Raw genomic sequence first — 23,780 nt, 5'->3', positions numbered from 1 at the left:
TGAATGAGGAGTGTTTTTTTTCGGAGCACGTATTTATTTTTGCTCATTATAAAAACGGTAAGTACAGTAGCCCTGAGTGTAGTAAAGCTGTGGCATTACTGATATATGAATTTTTATATGTATTATATGCATTGTGTCTGGTTCTTATTTTTTAAATATTTGTAATTATTCATTTTCATCAATACCTGAATTTCTTGTAGGCCCACCTTCCCCCTACCCTACTCTTTTCGAGAGGGATCTAGGCCTACCCATCACACGTACTTCCTCAACTTCAAGCACGAAGACTGACGTTCATCCATATAGGGTAGGCCTAGCCTATAATTTATTTATGATAATTAATCTAGGCATAAGTCACCCAAAACTATCTCAATTACATTTTTATTTTAATTAGTCAATTATTAATTTATTTTATCATATATATTATTAATATTATCAATAGATTAGTTACTCATGACATAAGTTAGTAAATAATAGTATTCTATATATTTATTAATTCGCCGTGGCTTAAAGTTAACGCCGTGGTTAGGATTCCGGCACCGGAACTCAACTGCCCACCGTTGGGGTATCCGATACGCTATTGCGCATGCCCAGAGCTATGGGAAGTGAATTATAGCTTGCACTAATGCACTTGTCAATTGTATGACTCACTATACGACCCCCGGGAGAGGTGCGTCATGGGTGCGTCATTTACAAATAATTACTGACGCAGGGGTGCGTCAAAAAACCTAGATGGTACGTCACATCAATGAACAAGGTGTGTCAATGTCCGTCACTTTAACACCCACCATATCATAAACAACATGGTCACAGTGCGTCAAAATGGGTGCGTCATGGTCACCCAAAGGTAAGTCACCTTTTTGACGCACGGGTGCGTCATGGTATTCAAAAGTATGACGCACATCGGACAAATGACTCACCTCTCCCGGGGGTCGTATAGTGGGTCATACAATTGACAAGTGCATAATAGTGCCACACCACCACACCACGGAGAGTCGGAGTGTTATAGGGATTTACTGTAGCCTAGATAGTCGTTGCGCGAGCGAGAGAGCGATGGATGAAACTTGGCCTATGCCATACAAGAATTAATAATTAAAATACGACTACGCCCAAGCGTTAAAATAATTATAATGATATTAATAAGTATCAGTATCTACCTAAGAATCGTAATGCTGTTTTTAGCGTTGTGACCCTGACTTCCCGAATAGTTTTTTCACATCCACGCGGTGGCTGCTGTCAACAAATCAACTTGTGATTGCATGTTGTTTATGTACAGTATAATGCGTTATAAAAAATCATAAAACTAGTCATGTAATTATATAATTCATAATGATATGAAGTTTATATATGAATGAAGCAACCACTTTTTAATTACAAAATAAATAGGCCCACTGGTCACGTCTAACTGGTAGCCCTAGCCTAGATTAGTGGATCCTGTATTAGTAGGCATCTAGGCTAGTTCGCCGTGTGGCGCAGCTATGAAATGATCCATCGCTGTTGATAAGTATAGATTCGCCGATTACCTCGCTCTGGGCATGCGCAATAGCGTGTCGGATTCCCTAACGGTGGGCAGTTGAGTTCCGGTGCCGGAATCCTAACCACGACGTAAAGTTTAAGGCTTTAGATACGGTACCGTATCCTAACTTGCATTTGCTTAAGGTACGGTAAAATTGTATTAAGTCATAGTCAGCAAGTGGGGTGATGCTACATATATGACGTCATTGATTGTGTAAGGACTTTGGATTTGATTTCATATCACGAAAACAGAGTGATCTACCGCTGAACTACTTTGCATTAAATACTTAAGTTAATTGCATAGCTTTGAACTTGTTTGTTGAGTTCTGGACTCTTCCATTTAATTTGGAGGGCTTTTTTAATTTTTAATGGATAGTTCGTGTTTGCTTTATCAATTATTTAAAAAAAGGTTTTGTTACTGTGTGTCTTACAATTCATATTTTTAATTAAGTGTTTATATATGTGCGAATTTTTATCTCTATGTAAATGTTCTTCTATCCGAAGTTTCTCCAATGTTGGAGGTATTACATCCTCCACATGTAAACTGATATACAACGTTGGATTCCATAGACTTAGCAGTACACAACATCACGACAAGTAATAGTGATTGCAAATTGAAATAAAAAAAACCTCAAGAAATTACTTGTTATAGCAACATCGGGACACTTTTGTTTGCTATTTAAATATATATACATACATAAAAAAAGAGTTATGAATGATGATAATTGCATACAGTTTTATAAGCATGCATGCATGATTAAAAGAATACCATGATTTATGTTATTTTTAATTAGATGACCTAATTTGGATGAATTCTAGGCAGGCCTAACCTCAGCCAATCATTTTGTGTCACCATACTTCTTTCACATCTAAGGGGTTATAAAGTTTTTGAGCATCTCTCTCAGGATCTTCCAAAATTTCAATCCATATACTCAAGGATTCCCTATACAGTATATATTTTTATTTTCTACCAAATTGCTTAACAGGTTTTCTTACACTGTAAGTTACAATTTGTGAAAATCTTTCATTTTTTCATAACGTATTACAGTTACTACTATTACTATAGTATAATAAAATGTTCTGTTTATATTTAAGTCGTGAGAGATAACGACCATTTGACCTGGCGTAGTCTGCTTTAAAGGACCATGTTCTAAAGCTCTGTCTACACTATCTTTATGTAATAACTTTATGTAATAAAAAAAATGTGATGTGCCCATATGGATATGATGATGTCATATCACTATCATATTTGGGCATACCACTACCATATTTGGGCACACCACTACCATATTTGGGCACACCACTACCATATTTGAGCACACCACTACCATATTTGGGACACATTACACTTTTTTGTCAAACTAGTTTGATGGTGTAAACAAAGCTTTAAGGCGTGAGTTTTCTATTAGAAACTTCATACAACTGCAGACCAGTAATTAAAGCCATATTTTTATCAAATCTGCTTTTTTGCAACAACATGTTATCAGCTCCGTAATGTAATACTCGCATAAACTGTATGTGTTTCGTATTACATAATACAGTCACTTTTAAATACACAAAATTCATTATTGTCAATGCCAGTAATTTATTTATTTGTTGACCATGCACCTTTGCATCGGTGGCACTCATAGTATGCGGCGCGGTCCGAGAAACAAAACTGAACAGAACATATTGATAAATAAAAAGACATGAATAACTAAACAATTAACAAAACTTAAAAAAAACTATTTACAAGCAACATTATTGTATTGTATTTATACAATACAATAAATCGATCATTGGGAGTACTTTAAATATTTTTTTTTTATGCCAGCAGTGTGTGATGTAAGTTTGAAATTGTATACTGCCCTCTATAATTCTCTACAAATTTGTGCAGCAGTTTCCTTTAAAAATCTAGCATTCAACACTCAAAAACCAAAATTCCAGAAGGTCGCTTTATCATTTTTCAGATTAAATCTAAACTGAATGGAATTGAGTGTGTACACTTTTAATTAATACAATTTTGTACATTTATACCAAGCAACTTGCTAACAATAATTAGTTGATGAGAACATTATTTTAAATGTTTATAGAAAACCGCATTTGCTGGTTCTATGAACTACAGCGTAAGGTGGTGTATGGCATGTTGGGGAAGACAGGCAATATGGTCACAAAATGTATTTGTGATTTTGCTCTTCCATCATCCAATCTACATGGTAGATGGATAAAGTTATTGTATAAATAAACCATGTGACTATGTGGCGTAGGTTTTTTTTTTGTTGTAAGTAACCCTTGAAATTTGTTTCACTGGACAGTGGCCCCTATACTGGAAAATGGTTTTAACTATATACAAAGCGAGCAGGGGTTTGTAGGTCCTAACAAATTAAGTAGGCTGCTACAGTTAGTAAGCAAGTTAAAAGTGAAAAAAATGTGATGTGCCCATATATGGACATAATGATATCATATCACTACCATATTTGGGCTTATCACTACCATATTTGGTCATATCACTACCATATTAGGGCACATAACACTTTTTTTGTCAAAATAGTTTGATAGTGTAGACAGAGCTTTATAAGAGCCATGGCCCAGTATAATTTTAAACTTTTTCCAGTCGCCTCTCCACAAACAATTCCAGTTGGATTCTAATTGACTCAGAACTTGCCAAGTAGAGGGCGTCAGGAATCAAGATTGTAACGATATGTCTAGCATCGGGAAACAACTGCTGTCCTTGATTTTAATACTTTACATTATAAATTTGTTATTGGATTTAATTTTCGACTGGTAATAAATTATGAATTTGACAACTAAAGTTGGTTGTGACTGAAGTGTCAATATTGAGCTAGTACTGTATAGGGAGAATTTGTTTAATACTTATCCTTATCCATCCATATCTTGAAACAATATATATACTAGCACTGTCTTAGATGTACTATAATACCTTTTTATTTTGTAAACTTTCTTTACTGCATTCTCACAATGTTGCAAATTATTAAATTATTCACAATCTCAGATCAAATTAAAAGTATACATAAATTAGTATATTTTGAATATTAAATACAAAGTACAAAATTAGTAATAGTTGAAGTTGTGAATGGGGCTAAGTTTTAAACAAGAGCTTTAGACGTAAAGCCCCTTTAAATGAATACATTTGAAATAAATAAATAAATGGATAAGTAAATTAATAAAATAAAATCAATAAAATGTACCGTAATAATAACAATGCTAACTTTATATTCTTTAAGAAGTAAAATGCATTATTTATGAAACATTCCAACTAGTTAATAATAATAATAATAATAATAAACAGTATTTATATAGCGCCTAATGGATCACTGACCCCTCTAGGTGCTTTACATAGGACCTAAATCACATAGTTTATCTCAAAACATTGTGGTACTAAATGAAAATGCATGTTTTACACAGTTACTGTATATTTAATAGTGGTAATTTTAAGTAAAGTACATCTTTAATTACAGTTTTTAATTTTCATTTGATGAACATAAGCTGTTGATAATGATAATTAAAACATAAATAATAATTAAAAAAAAAAAAATCTCGAGATTGTATCAGAACGCTATCTTTGACGTCAATCAAAGAGTAAACTAGGTCTCTATTTTCTGGCTGTGCTTCCTTACTTGTTCCTTAAGGCTAGACTTGTTTTTCCTATGGGTTTCTTCTAACATATGTTGACCTATCTTTCCATTGATCTTTCCATTTTGTTTTAAAAACATTTATGTTGCAAAAGACAATCGATGGTCTGATGGCCATAAACTTTAATTCATCCTTCTGTCTTCGTATAGTTTTTTAAAATATTTGATTCTAATATGAAGTCTACCATTTACTAACAGTCATTCATTATTTATATAGTAAATAATTTACATAATATGTTAATTATTTACTAAGGAATAAGACTGGTAGTGATGGTACTTACAATTTTACATACTCTTAAGTACATGGGACTTTTGTGAGGTTTAATTTGCATTTGTGTCACTTATTCAAATGTATTTATTTGGCAATCAGGAATTTATTTTTTTGTGACTGCGATAGTTGAATATTCCACTGAGATGACTATTCCACTGAGATGATTATTCCACTGAGATAGTCGACTATTCCACTTAGATAGTCGACTATTCCACTGAGATAGTTGACTATTCCAATGAAATAGTTGACTATTCCACTAAGATAGTTGACTATTCCATTGAGATAGTTGACTATTCCATTGAGATAGTTGACTATTCCACTGAGATGTTGACTATTCCACTAAGATAGTTGACTATTCCACTGAGATGTTGACTATTCCACTGAGATAGTTGACTATTCCATTGAGATAGTTGACTATTCCACTGAGATGTTGACTATTCCACTGAGATAGTTGACTATTCCACTGAGATGTTGACTATTCCACTGAGATGTTGACTATTCCACTGAGATGTTGACTATTCCACTGAGATAGTTGACTATTCCACTGAGATGTTGACTATTCCACTGAGATAGTTGACTATTCCATTGAGATAGTTGACTATTCCACTGAGATGTTGACTATTCCACTGAGATAGTTGACTATTCCATTGAGATAGTTGACTATTCCACTGAGATGTTGACTATTCCACTGAGATGTTGACTATTCCACTGAGATAGTTGACTATTCCAATAAAACAGTTGTCTATTCTATTGAGATAGTTGACTATTCCACTAAGATAGTTGACTATTCCACTGAGATGTTGACTATTCCACTGAGATAGTTGACTATTCCATTGAGATAGTTGACTATTCCACTGAGATGTTGACTATTCCACTGAGATAGTTGACTATTCCACTGAGATGTTGACTATTCCACTAAGATAGTTGACTATTCCACTGAGATGTTGACTATTCCACTGAGATAGTTGACTATTCCATTGAGATAGTTGACTATTCCATTGAGATAGTTGACTATTCCACTGAGATGTTGACTATTCCACTGAGATGTTGACTATTCCACTGAGATAGTTGACTATTCCAATAAAACAGTTGTCTATTCTATTGAGATAGTTGACTATTCCACTGAGATAGTTGACTATTCCACTAAGATAGTTGACTATTCCAATGAGATAGTTAACTATTCCAGTAAGATAGTTGACTATTCCACTAAGATAGTTGACTATTCCGATGAGATAGTTAACTATTCCACTAAGATAGTTAACTATTCCAGTAACATAGTTAACTATTCCACTAAGATAGTTGACTATTCTACTGAGATATTTAACTAGTGCTGCTAAATAGCCAACTTGATAGTTTTTTTTAGTCACACAGTTTTTAAATAAATCAAATACAGTACTACAGTACCAACTCAATCATTGCGGGTGGTAGAGGAATGTTTTACTAGTCTACTACTATGCAACATAAGTAGAATCCTATAGCCGAGCCATAACCTGGATTTAAACCCAGGGTAGTTAAGTTATAAAACAACTCGACCATCCTGCATCATCATCTTCGAATATTATTGCAAAACTATACCGTAAAGCTGTTACTACGCAAATCTGTAAACTTCACTGTATGTAACGATGCATAGAGGTCACATTTGTTGCTACAACAGCCATTGACCTTGCTGTCCGTATCACTGGGCGTGTCCCCTCCTGAACCACTCAACATCCTAACGTAGCAGCTTCTAATAACCATGTTTTTTATATTTCTTTTCAGATTCTTGATTGTGGTGAATTCTCATGAGGATTTTGAGAGGAAGAGTCAGTTGTTCTTCTCTTCAAACATTTGGTGAGTAAGAGAACAGTCTGTATCAATTTAAGTTAATGCGGAGTGAAGCGTGGTGCGTAGTTCTTGTCCTGTCCCCCGAGTCTCCCCCAGCCAACCAAGGTTCATGTCTGTAAAAAAAACATTAAAAACGTCATGTTAACGTCCATAAAGATTACCCGTTTTAAAAAGGGGATAGGTATCTGGGAAAAGACTTAAATGGGACAAAATTCTCTCAGCCTAATTATTCACTGAATTATAGATTATAAAAACTATGAATGAAAAAAATGCTACAAAATAATTTGATCTGGGATTGCAAATTGCCTCACAGTAGGTCAGCTAAGTGAAGAAATGGCTTAGAATCTTAAGAGGATGAAGCTACCAGTAGTAGGTTTAAAATATCATTTTGCTGAAATGTTTTAAGGCTATTGTAAGGCACTATTATCTGATAGGGTACTTGTTACAACCGTTAATGTAGAACAATTCACCGCTTATGTAGTAAAACCTCCAGCTTATGTAGAAACACCAACAGCTTATGTAGTAAATAAAAATCAACACCAGCTAATGTAGAAACTATCGCCAGCTAATGTAGAAAATGTTATATATTTTACAAAAAATGTCTCATTCATGTGCAAATGCATCGATCTTTACTTAGCTATCAGTCTTTCCACCTCTCATAAGCAACCAACTTTCTAAAATGACCACACATCGTAATAAGCTATCATCTCTGTTAAGGGACTGCTTCTCATAATCGACCACCTCTCGTAAGGGACCGCTTCTCATAATCGACCACCTCTCGTAAGCAACCACCTCTGTTAACAACCACACCTCTCGTAAATAAACACCTCTTTTAAGGGAACACGACCTCTTTCTCTCTATTAAAGGACCGCTTTTCGTAATCCACTATCTCCCGTCACAACGACCTCTGGTAAGTGACCACCTCTATTGAACGGCCACCGTCTCTTTTAAAGGAACCATTTATCATAATGGCCCCCTGTCCGAAGTCGTCAATGTGACAGTGGTCGTTCAATAGAGGTGGTCACTTACTAGAGGTCATTGTGATGGGAGAAGGTCGATTATGAGAAGCAGTTCCTTAATAGAGGTGATGGTCCTTTAAAAGAGGTCGTCACTTACGAGAGGTGGGGTCGTTAAGAGAGGTGGTCCTTTAAAAGAGTCGTCACTAACGATTATGAGCGGAGCGAAGCGGTCCCTAATAGAGAGAAAGAGGTCGTGGTCCCTTAAAAGAGGTGGTTACTTACGAGAGGTGTGATCCTTAAGAGAGGTGGTCATAAGCTGGTGTTGATTTTTATTGTTGATGTTTCTACATAAGCTGGAGGTTTTACTACATAAGGAGTGGGTTGTTCTACATTAACGGTTGTAACAGTACTCTACTGATTTCTTCTTTTGGCAAATGTTCTCCTCTCTTTGGAGAGATAAGGGCTATTGCTGGTTTATCCAGGTAAGTAATTATGGACTATCAACACCACTGTTTAGTTTATGTAACTCAAATTATTCTCATATTATGTTTTAACACGTTCTGTGTGATGGCAGTAAAACAATGTAGTATGATATTTGAAGGGCAGCTGTATATTGTCTCTTTTTTTGTATTTAAATTGATTGTAGTTTTGATATGTTTTCAGTTTTGAACAAGAACTACCAGCTACTGTCATCATCACGGAGAAAACAAAGATGTAAGTTCTTTTTGCCTTTTTTCGTTTTCTTAACAATATATTTTTTTAAGCATTTAATATATAAAAAGTTTTTAAGCATTTTAATATATTTAATAACTACTAAAAAAACATCTTCGTCACGAATTAATACCAGACATTTAGTTGTACATATTTGGCAGCTTTGGTTGCTAAATTAGTGAATTCAATATTATAAAGAAATTGATCTCCAAGATCAACCCCTTTCAATGCGACCAGATTTAAAGATGATACTTTTTTTTTTATAGAATTCATCTATAAATTCCTCTCTTGAATGTACTGCAAGGTTAGTTTCTTCTATATATATTTACACCACATTTTAGATAACATTTTTTTATTTTTAGTTAGTGCGGTAATCCATTTGCAGCTCAAACTAAGCTTTTAGATTTCAGCTCCTAGAAAGTCTTCAAATCTTATCTGATTGCACTGCAAGGTTAGTTGTACTTTTTCTTTAAATATTTGCATCATGTATTTGAGAGAAATGTTATACATGCTTCCATTGTTGGTGCAGTAATCTTTTTTCGGCTGTCACTAGGTGCAGGTAAATCATCAGAGCCAAAATAATTACAATTTCTAATCATTCCATCATGCTGGACTCTTTGTTTGTTTGTTATTATTCATCTATACTGGGTGACATCTTCAGTCAAGACTGGTCTCCCATATGGCCCACTTATGATCATTGACTGTGTGTGTACTAGTACACCAAAGTAACCCCCCTCCTCGTCTCCAAAGATGTATTAGGTTCTTCAAATGAGCTACAGTAGATGTGTATCCATAATGACCTTGTCAACAACATTTTAATTCCTTTTAAATAATTTTTTTTTATAAATCTGTCATTCATTTCCTCATGCAAACCTTGATGATAATCACACATATACAAGTTATTGCAATAAAATAATATTTAAAATAACTAGGAAATTAAAATGAAATAAAATATACGACATGATTTTTTCCGAAAAGATCAATTTCAGGAATTGATTCAACCATCTGTCTTTTGTTTATGCTCAGTCATTCCTTATCTTGATGCAACATGAGCAATTTCTGTCAACATTCAGTGAATGATGATAGTTTTTTTTTTAACAGTTGCTTCCAGGCAAAGCGCTGTTGCTTCCTGGGTGTAGTCCCTGAGAACAGAGGTACATTAAAGTTGTCATGCTTCATTTCAATATCTACCTACATTTTCAGATAACTATCTGAGATGTTGAACATTCGGCTTTTGCAAAATCTAACAAGGTTATAAGTCTTAGGGACTCTGTATCCAAATATGATAATCTCTAGTAAAACAGTACACACTTCCAAAATCAGGATTATTAAGGTCTGAAATTAATTTTTTTTAAACAAATGAAATTTGAATAATTTGAGGTAGGCAAAAGATCAGGTTATCATCAGGTGAAATGCACTAGTTACAAAACTTTATCCCCAGTAATGTTGTTGTTTGCTGCAGTAAAACATCCCAATATTTCAAGATCAACACTTTTATTGCTATTATCTTTTTAGTAATTATACTACATAGCAAATACAATTTTTTTAAGTGGACAAATATTACTGCATCAACTGCAGTAGAGTATTATTTATATGGTCCCTTAAAATGTGTATCAAGGCTGCTTCTCTCTTGGGATGTATCCAGGTTCGGCTGAGTTTGTTTGCGCAGTTAAGTTGTCAGTTGGACATACTGTACCAGCTGCACATTAACTTTAAAAACATTTTCTCTTGTTATTTTGCAAGTTTACGGCAAAAAAGCTATAGACTCGAGTCATCAAGTAAAAACAAATCTTTGGTTTTGATTTTGTAAAATCTTATAATCTGAAGCAGAGCTGTCTGAAATAGATGGAACTGCTACGAACTGTACCAGAATTCTGAAGTTGCTATTCAATCATATGATTGGCGTTACATAATTATTCAATTTAATGTATGATTTTGTATTATTAGAGGACATGACTCTTACATTTTCACATCTATGGCAAGGAATTAAAATATTTCAATTGTAAAATGCACAGGTCTGCTTTGGCCATTCCAATGAAATCTTTATTAATAGCAACACGCAAGTTGCTACAGTAGATCTTTTTTTTTATCGGTCATGCATACTTCCGTAAGAAGTGTCAAAAATAGATATAATCATTGAGTCCTGAAGCAAAAAAAATCATGCTATTATAAATCAATTTTTGTAGCATGTACCTGTACATGAGAAAATATGTGGAGGATATGTTTCCTAATTGTAACCTTGTAGATTATACTAATCTTAATGTCTAGTGTGTGAGTCATCAATGTATGTGCACTGTTTAAGTGTTTTCTTATTGCACATGACAATGTCAAAGTTCAAATCTGAAAATTAGTGACACCATAGCTAAGTCTCATCCTTAGTAAATTCAATAGAGCCTTTGATATTATATAATATGGTGCCCTCAATGCTAGTTAAGTTTGACCTACAGATTGTGGATATCATTTTTGTTTTGTTTATTTATTTTTTATTAATTTTAGTTACTATGCTCTAGTACATCTTTTTGATTTGTAGTAGGTCTTACATAAATTATGGAACCTCCAAATACCCAACCATAAGCCCCTAATACACCATACATTACAACTGTCAGGCTATATCACTATAAGGCGGATAAGCCATGGAATTTACTGTTACTGTACATTTCTTGCATAATTGCTTTGATATCATCAAATATTATGTCATCGGCACACCACGTACCGCTTGTCAACATCAGGGGAACATTTTTACCCCTCTATTCCTAATTATCGGAAGTCCGTTTCTTGTCCTCCAGTTATGAATAACTTCCTCGCAACGTTATTACTAACCACGAGGGAGTAGAATGTTTTTATTTGATTGTAAGCGTTTAAAACACCAAGGGTACTAGAATGCCCCGTTTAGCGTCAAAACTTTGGCAGGCAAGACGTGATAGTATTTGTTCTAGGTCAGAAACGAGTTGTTACTATTGGGGAACATGGATGTGTAATAGGGTAGCAGATACTTATTATCGTGTGCCTTTTCGGCAGATCGCTTCCTCCCCTGCCAATTTTTCAAATTTCCTGGCATGTTGCGATTGCTGTGATTAAGAGTCGCTTGTAATTAACGAGGTGTAGTGTAACGGGTACGGATGCGGCGTCTCCGGGCACTCTGTGCCTGTTTAACTTATGCTGTAGTGGTGGTGATAAAAACCAGCTTGTCTTTGTATGTTTTTGATTTTCTAACTTGTAATTTCGAAATACTACACATTCTTAAGCTTTGTCTACACTATCAAACTTTATGTGATGTGCCCATATATGGACATGATGTCATATCACTACCATATTTAGGCACATCACACTTTGTTGTCACATAAAGTTTGACAGGGCAAATTTACAGTGCATTCAAATTCTAAGTGATTTTGAATTTATTACATTTTAAAAATTTTTCTTTACACCATTTCATCGCTGAAAAATCATAGACTAATAACACTATGAAATTTACAACAAAAACATTTTTATATTTATCTAAATTTTCATTAAATATTTTGTAAGGAAACATTTTCTAATTAACTTTGATAATCTTTTAGGAACAACTAAAACTTTAAGGTTAGTTTGTCAGGAACCACAATCACTTTCTATTAAAATTAATCTTTTTTATTGTTTTTATTATCAATTACTTCTCAATCTTTGTTAATATCCTCCTGTAGGTCAGTTTATACAAGATTGATTTTATATCAGTTTTTTTAACTCTCACAACTATCTTAAAGCATATTTTTTATTGACCTTCTTTGGGAAAGGTAATTTTTATGTTGTTCCTTGATATTCTTATGTTTATCTTTAACTCATCTTTCATTATAAAGTTTCCTTATACAAAATATGAAGGAAGTGTTGGTAATTGATCTTTTTTTTTTATTACTCTTTAAAGAAAGTCGAGGTCAATTAAAAATATCTTGAAAACTTTTTTTATTTTCTTATATGTCAAGTTTAATCGGGTTAATTAATTGCTCCGACTAATTAAGTTGTTAATAACTTTCTGTCAATTCCAAAACGCAATTGTGCATGCTGAGTAGTGATGAACTCAAAATAGGTAAAGATGTTTCATATACAGTATGCCTAGCAACAGTTACAGAATTCACAATACAGGAGAACGTCTATTAAGGGGACACTTTAAGGCTTAAAGCTCTGTCTACACTATCAAACTTTATGTGCCCATATAACAAAATGTTATGTGCCCATATATGGACTTGATGATGTCATATCACTACCATATTTGGGCACAAAGTAACAAAGTGTCCCCTTATTATGATGTCCCCTTGTATTACAACACTGTTCCTCTTGCCCTTTTTACATGGAAGTGTCACATTAACAGAGATGTCCCTTGAATATGGCTGTCCCAAATGTGAGGGGTTCTGCTGCATAGAAAATATGCAGTGATATTGCATATTAAATTTTGAGCATTCTTTCTAAAGTACAAGAATTCAACTATGTAGTATTACAATTCTGCTGATTTTAACATTCTAAAGTGAATAACCTTCTTTACCTGGATGTGGTTAACATAATTACTAATGAGAACAAATTAATTTATTCCTACAACAATTAAATCGTCTTCTTCAATCCTACTTTTCCAAGACATAATGCTTTTAAAAATGCGTTCATTATTGTGGGAATGTGTATTTGTATTAATAATCAGACTGACTAGGATTTACAGCACAATAGTTGACTGGTTTAAAGTTTACTTTTATCAAACATTGATCTAAAAAGTTCATTTTATTGTCAAAATATTATTAATGTATTTAGGATATTTAATTTTTGTTATTAGTTACCATGTATTGGGAGGGTGGTCTAAACTGTTTCTTTGTAGAAAGTAATCATCTTAGGCCTCAATATAAAACATACATACTTATTTTTTTTTAAAGTTCTGTACATTAAAAGTTAAAATCGTTATTATTATTATAGTATAATCCACATTTTATCAATGTATTTATCATAAAAGTCTTACTTAATTGTAAAAATTGCTCTGCCAATCAGAACATTTATTTATAAAATGTTATTTTAGTATTTTATTCTTATTATTATTAGGATTCTTGTATTTAAAGATTTAAATATTAATAATACAGTATTAAAATTATAAAAAAAAAAATTTCAACCAGACATCTGTCTATTGTTGCAATTATGAATTAATAAATCAGATATTCCAATTAAATTATGTCATGGTAAAACAATGTGTGTGTAATAACTCTACAACAACAATTAGTTCAACTTCAAATTTAATTATTTAATGTTAACATAGAAATTAAGATGATTTTTGATTAATTAAGCTTGCAAAGGTTATGTTGAGTCATTAGAAATTTAAATTCAAATACTAAATTAATAATTTCAAACTATCTACTCATGTAATGGTAATTAATTAATGTAAATTAGACATTAGTAACACATTAGTGTTATGCGGCAGCAACAATAGAACTCCTCCTTTGGAAAAAAACCTACTCATGGAACACTCCTGTTCATGAGACATCCTAATAAAGGGACACTTCTTATGAAATCCAATTTAAAAGGGACACTTCTGAAATGAACGAAGGCCAATAAAAGTTTTAATACAAGACCATACATTCAAATCAAAGGACACCCTCTATAATGGGACATTTTGTTGGACCACGAAGGTTTCTATTTTTCTACATAACAGATAGTAACAGCTTTTTTAAGATTGTGCAAACGTCTTTAAAATAACCAAACATACACATACATAGTTATTTCATCGTGTTTGTGGTATACAAACTTATGATGGTTATCTATAGGCTATTAGTATTAACTTAGCAGATAACTGAAATAATAGACCAAACATCAATCGATCAATCAATATTCTATAAGATTGTATAATTTTTTTTTATTGGAACTGCAGTAGCATTATTCTATTGTCTGATCAACTATTTGCAAATTGGTCACAAACAAGTGTCCAATTGTTTTTTCGTTTAAAATGTCCAAAATATTACTTTCCTCAGCACGTTAGCAGAGTGTCAAATTCTACCTAATTCACTTTAATTACCTTATCATAATTAGCACATTTCCTTTAATAATCCAAAGGGCAATCTTCAATTTGGTACTTTTTAAGGTTAGGATTGACCTTTCAAATTTCACCCTTAATTTTTCCTTCTCAATTATTTGTTTCTATACGTTTTATTACAATTGCTTATATCTTAAACAAAAGTCTGTACATTTGAAACATGATATTGAATATCGTATTGTAGAGCATTGAAATTTACCTGATTGTACTTACTCGGTACATCTTACCATTCATACCAACCATCATCTGGTTCAATTTAAGTAAGTAATTCTGCTTTGTGAATTTTTTGACAATTTTTTTGTAAGTTTTGTTCAGTGTTAATGTTAGTTACTATAATGGAGGAATTAGTCTAATTCATCCATGGTTAGATGATGTATTTGTTTTTTATAACTTGATGTATGTGTTTTTTAGTTTTATTTTAACGCACCATATTTGTCATTTAATAAATAAAGAAGCTATGATAATAAATTTGTAAATGAACTTGAACTTGACCTTTTATAATACAGGACACCGACACACAAGTACCACACAATTAATGTAGAATAACATCAACAGAAACTTAATTCTTTTTTCGTGATTAACTTCATTTGTTTTGTTAGCTGTATAGCATGAACTTCTCATTTGATAGGAAATAAATGCATGTTACAATTATTCTGCCAATAAACTTAAAACATGTAAAAATGATTAAAATAAATTTAATGTTTTTGATGAATAAATTGATATCCTATTTGCTAACAGGTGCCAATTTCAACATTCGTTTTCGTTAGTTTGTTTAAACACACTTAGAATTAAATTTGGTATGGTCAAGGTAGTGTTTATAAACTGTATATTCAAATGACTTGTTATTGGAATTGACTACCGTGACTGTATAACTACAGTCAAAAACTACTGCATATGATGTTAATTTGTTTACTCAACATCATTAATTATTTTTATAATTCAGATAGCTTTTGTCACACGAAACTACTGCCATGAAATTGATATTGAAAGAACTAATTTAAGTATGAGACCACATTATGTATTGAAGACACATGCTTATTAATTTTACCAATGTTCACTATATTCCAATTGATTGATTCCTGAAATTGAAACAAAGTGAGTAGTAGGGTTGATAGTTTGTTAACCTTCTCACAGAAGTCTGCCATTCTGAATAGCAATGATGCCACCAGACAGCTCTGTCTGAAAGGCTCTCTAGATGTGTCAAAGAAAAATAAAAAAAATGTTAATCTTTGCAGAACGGTTCATCTAATAGAAACCTCTTGTTTGGACAACCTTTTTTAGGACATTTTCTTGCAAAACGAATAAGGGGCAATATATGCTTTAACACTATAGCCAAGCTCTATTCAGGGGACATTTTATTGGGTCCTGAAGGTGTCCCTTTCATAAAAATGTTATTGTATACCTTTCAGCTACTCGTACTAGTGTTATGCAGTATAAGGTGACCTCACTTTTTAAGCCAATCTTTTCTAACAATAGCTAGTTTATCCTTCAATCTTCCAGGTTATTGAAGGTTCACAAATGTGTATTGTTATCCAATTTTATGTATTATATATGACCAGCCTTTAAAATTATTCAATAACAAGTTCATTCTTCTACAATATTGTACAATAATACCACTCAGTGCCATGCTTTAATGCACAATAGAATTGTGATCGTACCATACTGCAATTCGCTGAAATTCGGTCACACCTGAATGATTAGTATTGATATAATTGTACCATTTGCAATATCATCTAAACCTTCTATCTAAATCATCAATGAACGTCAGTTTGTATAGTGAGAATATGTTTACATAGGACGTGTTGAAATTTACTTTTAGAATCTGATGCAGATTTAGTTGTGCACGATTCAGACCAAAATGTGGAATTTACTGCGTAGTTTTTAGTAATATCTGTTTTGTGGCCAATTGAGCGAGAGTCAAAGAGGGAACATTTCAAGAAGTGCAGTTAGTAGTAATAGTACTAGTATCAAAGAATTTTCTATTTTATAAGCTAAAGGGAAGGTTAAGAGGAAGAACACCAGAAGAGCCACCATTTGTTGTACAGTATACAGTAGATAGAACTGAAATCTGGAACAGGTTTACTACTGTACTGTTTATAGGAAAGACCACAAAAGGGAGTTACATTTTATTTGTGGAGTTTTACAAACTACAGTATAAGAACTGCGGATTCACCTACTGCGTACAGAAAAGACGACAAACAAAAGAGATACATATGTACTAACTTAAGTATAAGCAACGATTTTACCTAACGTACTTGGAATAGTACATTCTCCATTCTAGGTCCAACAGGCTTATCTGCTGGTACTGTACATTGCTGTATTTTTATAGTAAACACTTGAGATACTGTGGTAACCTACTAGTATGACCTACTATACAAAGTATGGTATGGACAGAGACGATCATGACAGTGTTTTCTACAGGCACAGTTTGTCCAATTTGACAATTCCTGGGTAATTCTTTTTTTTTCTTCAATACTTATATTTCTTTATGTTATGCCTAGCTTACATGGATATAACCAACTTAGGCCTTTTCCCTCTGAGGGGAGAACATTTTTTAATACCCCACTAAGACTCTGGTATTGTCCGGGAGATGCGTTTGTCAAACCCAACCTACTGTATATCGAGGTAATCATCAGCACTTTTAGACTACCAATAGTTCAATGCGTATTTATATTGTCCATTAGGTCTTAAGAACATTTTAATGACCACTGGCTTCATATTATTTATATGGCAAAAATACATTTAAAATTGAACCTTTCATACATATTTTTAATATTAGCATTAAAAACATGTTTTTGAATAGTTTTTATAAATATTCACTCACAGATTACAATAACAATTGAATGTTCACTGAAAAATTTACCCCTCTGAAATCTGCATTTTGAAACATAATATTGCAAATATAAAATATTTAGTTCTAATATCTTAATTCATTAAATTCATAAAGGACTTTTCCACAAGTTTTGATGGTGAATATTAATACTAAATTAAAACAATTATCCAACAAGTTCCACTACATTACAAGTGTACTTTAAGTTAACGTTTTGTTCTTGGCTAATTTTCCCAATTTCCAACAATATTTCCTCCACTCTGTAATCGCGCTAATCATCAACATCGAGTTAGCAAGCACGAGACTGATGAACGTTTCCTGTCGCGTGAGGGCAGTATTTGAGTTAAATCCTTGTTATGTGTTATTTGAAAACAAGAATTTGACACACAAAGAAGAGACATTATAATGGGGAAGTTATATCGGTATGGATTTGGTTGGTATCATCGAAACTCGTACAGGTAGGGCTAGAAAATAAGTTTTCTACTGCAATAGGTCAATTAAATATGTTTTTTACTTTACTAGGTCACAGTTTAAACTTCTATTTAACGGGAATTGTGAGTAGTTGATTAACAAAATTAATTATATCGTAATTATCATATTTGACCTTGACCTGTAAAGTTGTTCATACCAGCTGTGTCATGAATATGATGTGGTGTGGTTTCTAAGAACAAATTACATTTTCTTTGCCTCCTACAATTACGAACTTCAACTACTGAAAGAACGCTCTGTATTGTTTCACTGTTTGAATCATCGTGACACTGCGGCTATTTTTTTCTCTTCATTATGGATCAGATGTTTAAAAAAAATATCAGTTAAGAATTAAATTTGCATTTTAACTTAGTCTTGAAGTGGTCAACATTCTTTGCCTGCCTTTGAATTTTTCCAAAACACCATGAATAATAACTACAATGCACCAAGCCTGAAAATACTTTCTGTACTTTCTTAACTAAGTTTAAACTCCCAGTACATATTATCATACAGTATATAATGCCAAAATATATGTTTGTATGGTTTTGCTTACCAAGAAAAATAATATATCATATGGATTGATGATATTTATATGGAAGATATTTCTAAGTTGATCAAATCAAAGGAAAGTTTAACAACCTTTTTAAGTGTGGGTTTTTTGTCTACTGAAACTGAGAATAAAAACATAACTTTTTTTAAATGTTCTAAAGCTGAAGACTAAAAACAGCTGTGTTTCCAATATGTTGTTCTAATATAACAACATTAAATTCTTTCTTTTCCTAGGTGCCATTTTCCATGAAACTTACTGTACAGATATTCTAATTACACAATATTATTGACATTTATTGTATTTCCTTTTTTTGAATGACACCTTTTATGATTTTAATTTAATAAATGTGTTCTATTATTTATAATAGATTTATTTATAGCAGTAATAAATTAATTAATTTTTTTTTTCTTCGTCAGACCTTTGTCGAACAATATGGCTTCAAGTAGAGACATTGATGCGGACTCCGCTAACGGGAGTATGAACAATGGATCCATTTCGGTAAGACATGTCTATATATTTATAAATGTTTACTGCATTACTTACTAATGTTAGCCTATACTGTATTATTGCTTCGTTTTGATTTTTCTTGATTAGGTGAGTAATTGAATGTGCTAATTCCACAGTATTTATAAAAACAATATAGTTTGTATTTTGTACAATATAAAAAACTATACACTAAATGCACACAAGTAAAAGAGTTTAATTTGATGAGTTTTGTTGCATCATATTTTCAGTTACAAATGGTTATAAAATATCCACAAAATAGTCTTTTTCTAGTAGTATTAATTTGTCATGTTTTCTATACATGTACAGTGTGTGTATCAGGATAATAGCTAAACAGTAGTCAATTTTAATATATAAAAGCTTCATTACAGTAATGAGTGCTGATTTAAAAGGATGTTGTGTAGCCTGTAAATAAACTCAAAGTTATTATGTAATATTTGTCTGTTAAATGGTGGGAAAATCTGTAGACTGATGATCCAATGATAGCCTAAAATACCCACATATAATCCCTGTTACATCATCTGGGAAACAATGCATTATGCACTATAATAAGGAAGACTTGAATTAAACAGGCTTAACAGTTATTAAGGAAAGTTAAGTTAATTTATTTAATTATGATTACATAGTAATCATGATTATTAATTACAGTATTTCCTTGTTTTACATTTTTATTTTTTAAAAGCACTAAAAGACATTCTCAACTTTTCCTTTTTTCTTGTTTCTGTACATGAAGCAAATATTACTTTTCTAGTGTTTAATAAATCGCTATGTGAACATTTAATGTTTTTGTAAAGCTGTAAAACGTCACTGTTTTTTGTACATAAGAATAGATCAAAATGCATTTTATTTTTTCATATTGTTTTTGTTTGCTATAAATTCGTTGTTACTGGATTAACTTATTTTATGCTAGCTGGAAAGTGTGAAATTGTTATTTAACAAACCAAATGTTATTTCTTGTGTTTCAATTCAGTTTTTCCTGCTGTGACTAATTTCTAGGGATCTTTTAAAACGTTTGTATTTTATTGTTTAGAGTTTGATTGGATAAAACTAAATTGAGGATAATAGCAAATTGTTTGAGGAAAATAAGCCTAATAATATTTTGTTGATAGCATTCACGTTCTAGTGTAACTAACAATTTAGCCGTGCTAAAATAAAAAATACACAGTACTGTATTTTTACTGACATTTAACAAAGAATATTATATATGTTTTCTGATGGCAAAATGTAACTTTTTAAGTTTTTCAAAATGCTTGAAAAAATATGCTATGGCATTTTAAAATAAAGTTATTTATAATAAATAAAAGTTATTATTATTAAAACCGGTAAACTGTTGTGACAGTTATGTTGCCTTTAAATAAACAAAAAATAAATATTATTGAAAATATAAATTTAAAATTAGATAGTCTACACCAAGATGATATTATTTTATTAGTATTCTATGTAACATTTTGAAAAGAAGAAAAAAATTGTGAGTATCTGTGATGCTACCAGTTTTGAAAGATGCAGCTGTCTGTGTTGCATCAATCACCGAGGGAGTACATTATTATCCCTTGGGATTTTGTAGCTGACAAGCTTCCCTCCAGAGATCTGGGAATGATTCCCAGTAGTTCCTTGATACATTCAAATCACTCATTGAATGGTTTCCGTAGTTGGAATTTCTGATTGGTGTGAATGCTGCAGAGGTGGTGGAAAGTTAGAGGATCGGGAAAGTTTTCTAGTTTCTGCATCGGTTAGCCAAATTCTGGCTCTCTTTTAATGGACATTGACATGTATCTTAAAATCGCTGCGAGTTGGTGGCAAGTTAGAAGATCGGGAAAGTTTTCTAGTTTCTGCATCAGTTAGCCAAATTCTGGCTCTCTTTTAATGGACATTGACATGTATTTTAAAATGGCTAACTATTGAAATGTCCGTTGAGTTTATAGATTTAATATTAATGTGTGTATTGCATTATGTTTTTCAGTATTTATTACAAGATGTATTGTTATAAATGTGTGTATTGCATTATGTTTTTCAGTAGTTAATTTATAATATTATTTATTCAAACTTATTTTTGTAGCCCACTTGAAATTTAAATTTGTTATGCTCAAAGCAGTTTGTTCTGTGCCAAGATGAATTTTATCCTGCCAAAAACAATTTCCTAATGTATTCAATGTTACAACATACAATAAATGGGTTTAAGACTTATTTTTTTGCGTCTGGACATATAGTTAATTAGAAACAGAATGAATTATATTTTTTTAAATTATTAATTAAATATTACATCCAAAACGATACTGAATACTTTTTAGGTTTGGCTATATGAAAGATTTGAATACAAGATAAATAGTAAAGCTTATAATTTGGAAACATAAAACACATTTATTCTTGAGATAAATATTTTTAGAATTGGAAATTTATGTCAACCTGTTGCGTCGCGACCTGGGCGTTAAACTGAGAGCAAGAACAACAAACTCCTGGCGCCACAGACACATTCTCCTTGATAGGGAGACAAACATATAGTCCGAAATTAATGATTTGTCTTAAAATTAATTTAAAAAAAATTTTTTAATTGAAACCTGATAACATTTCCTACAAATTTTTTTTTTCATTTTTGTGCGTCTTTTGTTTTAATAGTAGATAGCCTTTTCAATCGTTACATACTTGATTGATAATTTTGATAAATTTATCTCGGTAAAATTCTATTTATCCATGTGAGATTGTTTGAGATGCTTTAGTTTTGATAGAAGTTAAGAGTTATTGGAATGCGTTAAACTGGATTGTTCAAAGGTCTTAAAGAATCTATAAATACTGAAAGCTTATTGCTTAAGATGTGTTGATATACAAGGCTCTCTCAGCATCCTCCACATGATGCTTTTTCAACACCACAAACCCAGCTGACGTAGGCTCATCTGTTAACGTGTTTCCTGCTTGATAGCAACACAACGTTTGCCGGCCTACGATAACTGATCGCCATCACATCTATCTAGCATCAAAATCAATGTTTCATCTGGTTTTGGTATAGGAATGTGAACTGTTGACATATAGAACTGCAAGTGTTTGTATTGGTAATCTTTTTAATGACATGCAAAGGAGTTAGATTATCAGAAAACAAATATTTTAAGCGATTGCCCCTACATGTTAACTGAAATTTGTAATGTTAAGTAAGTTTTTCTGTACTGTACTGCCTGTATAAAGTTGTCTATAGACAGATGGGATGTTTAAGAAATTTCAGAAAAACCAAGTTAATCATAAACATTTTTTTTTTTTCATAGAACACAAGTGTATATGCTATAGTATTACACAATTAATATTACAGTTAAATAATAATTGTAATATACAGTAAAATGCCATCTTGCATCCCTATTTATCAGCACCTATTAAGGGAACACTTATAGTTTGAACAATTGAAACAAGGCCAACCTATTCAGTAGATTTCTCTATCAAGGAGATATTCCTATTAAAGGGTCACTTGTCCTCTTAATATAGATTCCACTCTATAATTTCTCAATATTAAAAATACACAGAAAGGCCTTGTAACATGTGTCATAATAATTTTGGATAACTATTATAAGGAAGATGTCAAGATAAATATGTTTATAAATTAAGTGACTTGGAAAAGAAGTCAAGTTTATTGACGTACATTGTAATGAAATGGGACAGCTTAAAATCTAGGTGTCGTTCTTAGAGAGATTGTAATTAGTTTTGTCGTCGATGGAATGGCGGCTTACAGATTTTGATTGGGTTTTTTAGCCTGGCATTGTTGTTAACAAGATTTGGCATTTAAAGCCATTCACCCTAGATGTCCTTGTTACTTTTATGGTACCATGTTTTAATTTGTTGATTATGACAAAGATATTATGATAGCCTAGCAAAAATTAGAATTACATTAAAGATGACACTAGATGTCCTTGTTACTTTTATGGTACCATGTTTTAATTTGTTGATCATGACAAATGATATACAAATATGATAATATAGCAAAAATCATAATTACATTAAAGATGACAGTAGTACTTGTAATTTATTGACTTCCAGTATGAAAACCTAATTTACCATGAAACTGGTACCGTACCATTTTGTGGTAAAATGATATCGTATTTTCAAAGAAAGTTGTTTTTTTGTGCCTTTTTACTCATTTATTGTTTGCAATCAATGTGACTATTTTATTGCCTAAATATTTTCCTAAAGATAATCAACACTAAAAGCGTTTCCAAGATATTTGTAGTCTGCTATAGAATTCAACCTGCAATGACATTTAAAATCTGCATGTATTTGTAGGTAAAACATTAAATCACCTATAATAATATATCCGGTATTGGTCATGGGTCATACCTTTTAACCCAAAATAGGTTATTATTAAAAATATACAGCTGAGCATGTCTTGTTGCATACAAAGTGAGAAGGTACATGTTATTTTGTTACTGTACAATACTTGCAAACTTTTGATGTTATTAGTTTTTAAGTTCCGGAAAATTTTCCTTGAACCATAACTAAATTTAGGTAACTTAG

At 32.1% G+C, this 23,780-nt stretch overlaps 1 protein-coding gene across 3 annotated transcripts in view; it reads left to right on the top strand.

Annotated features, from left to right (window-relative positions):
• Window positions 1–3: 3 nt before the first annotated feature.
• The window catches only part of LOC140061134 (E3 ubiquitin-protein ligase TRAF7-like), a 55,035-nt gene continuing 31,258 nt past the window's right edge, over window positions 4–23,780 (top strand). Inside the window, exons 1-5 of one of the 3 annotated variants that reach the window (XM_072107600.1) lie at window positions 4–57; window positions 7,174–7,245; window positions 8,862–8,912; window positions 9,176–9,213; window positions 19,205–19,286. In XM_072107600.1, coding sequence (XP_071963701.1) covers window positions 19,221–19,286 — 66 coding nt within the window. In that variant the 5' untranslated portion in view covers window positions 4–57; window positions 7,174–7,245; window positions 8,862–8,912; window positions 9,176–9,213; window positions 19,205–19,220. Of the gene's footprint in view, window positions 58–7,173; window positions 7,246–8,861; window positions 8,913–9,175; window positions 9,214–9,271; window positions 9,361–16,732; window positions 17,392–19,204; window positions 19,287–23,780 lie in introns of those variants that run through there. The other 2 variants (XM_072107609.1, XM_072107591.1) reach the window with 2 other exon arrangements.

This window comes from Antedon mediterranea, chromosome 1 (genome assembly GCF_964355755.1).
Source record: "Antedon mediterranea chromosome 1, ecAntMedi1.1, whole genome shotgun sequence".
Classification (NCBI taxonomy): domain Eukaryota; kingdom Metazoa; phylum Echinodermata; class Crinoidea; order Comatulida; family Antedonidae; genus Antedon; species Antedon mediterranea.
Note: the sequence above shows the minus strand (reverse complement) of the source record. Positions and strands in the feature narration are given on the sequence as shown.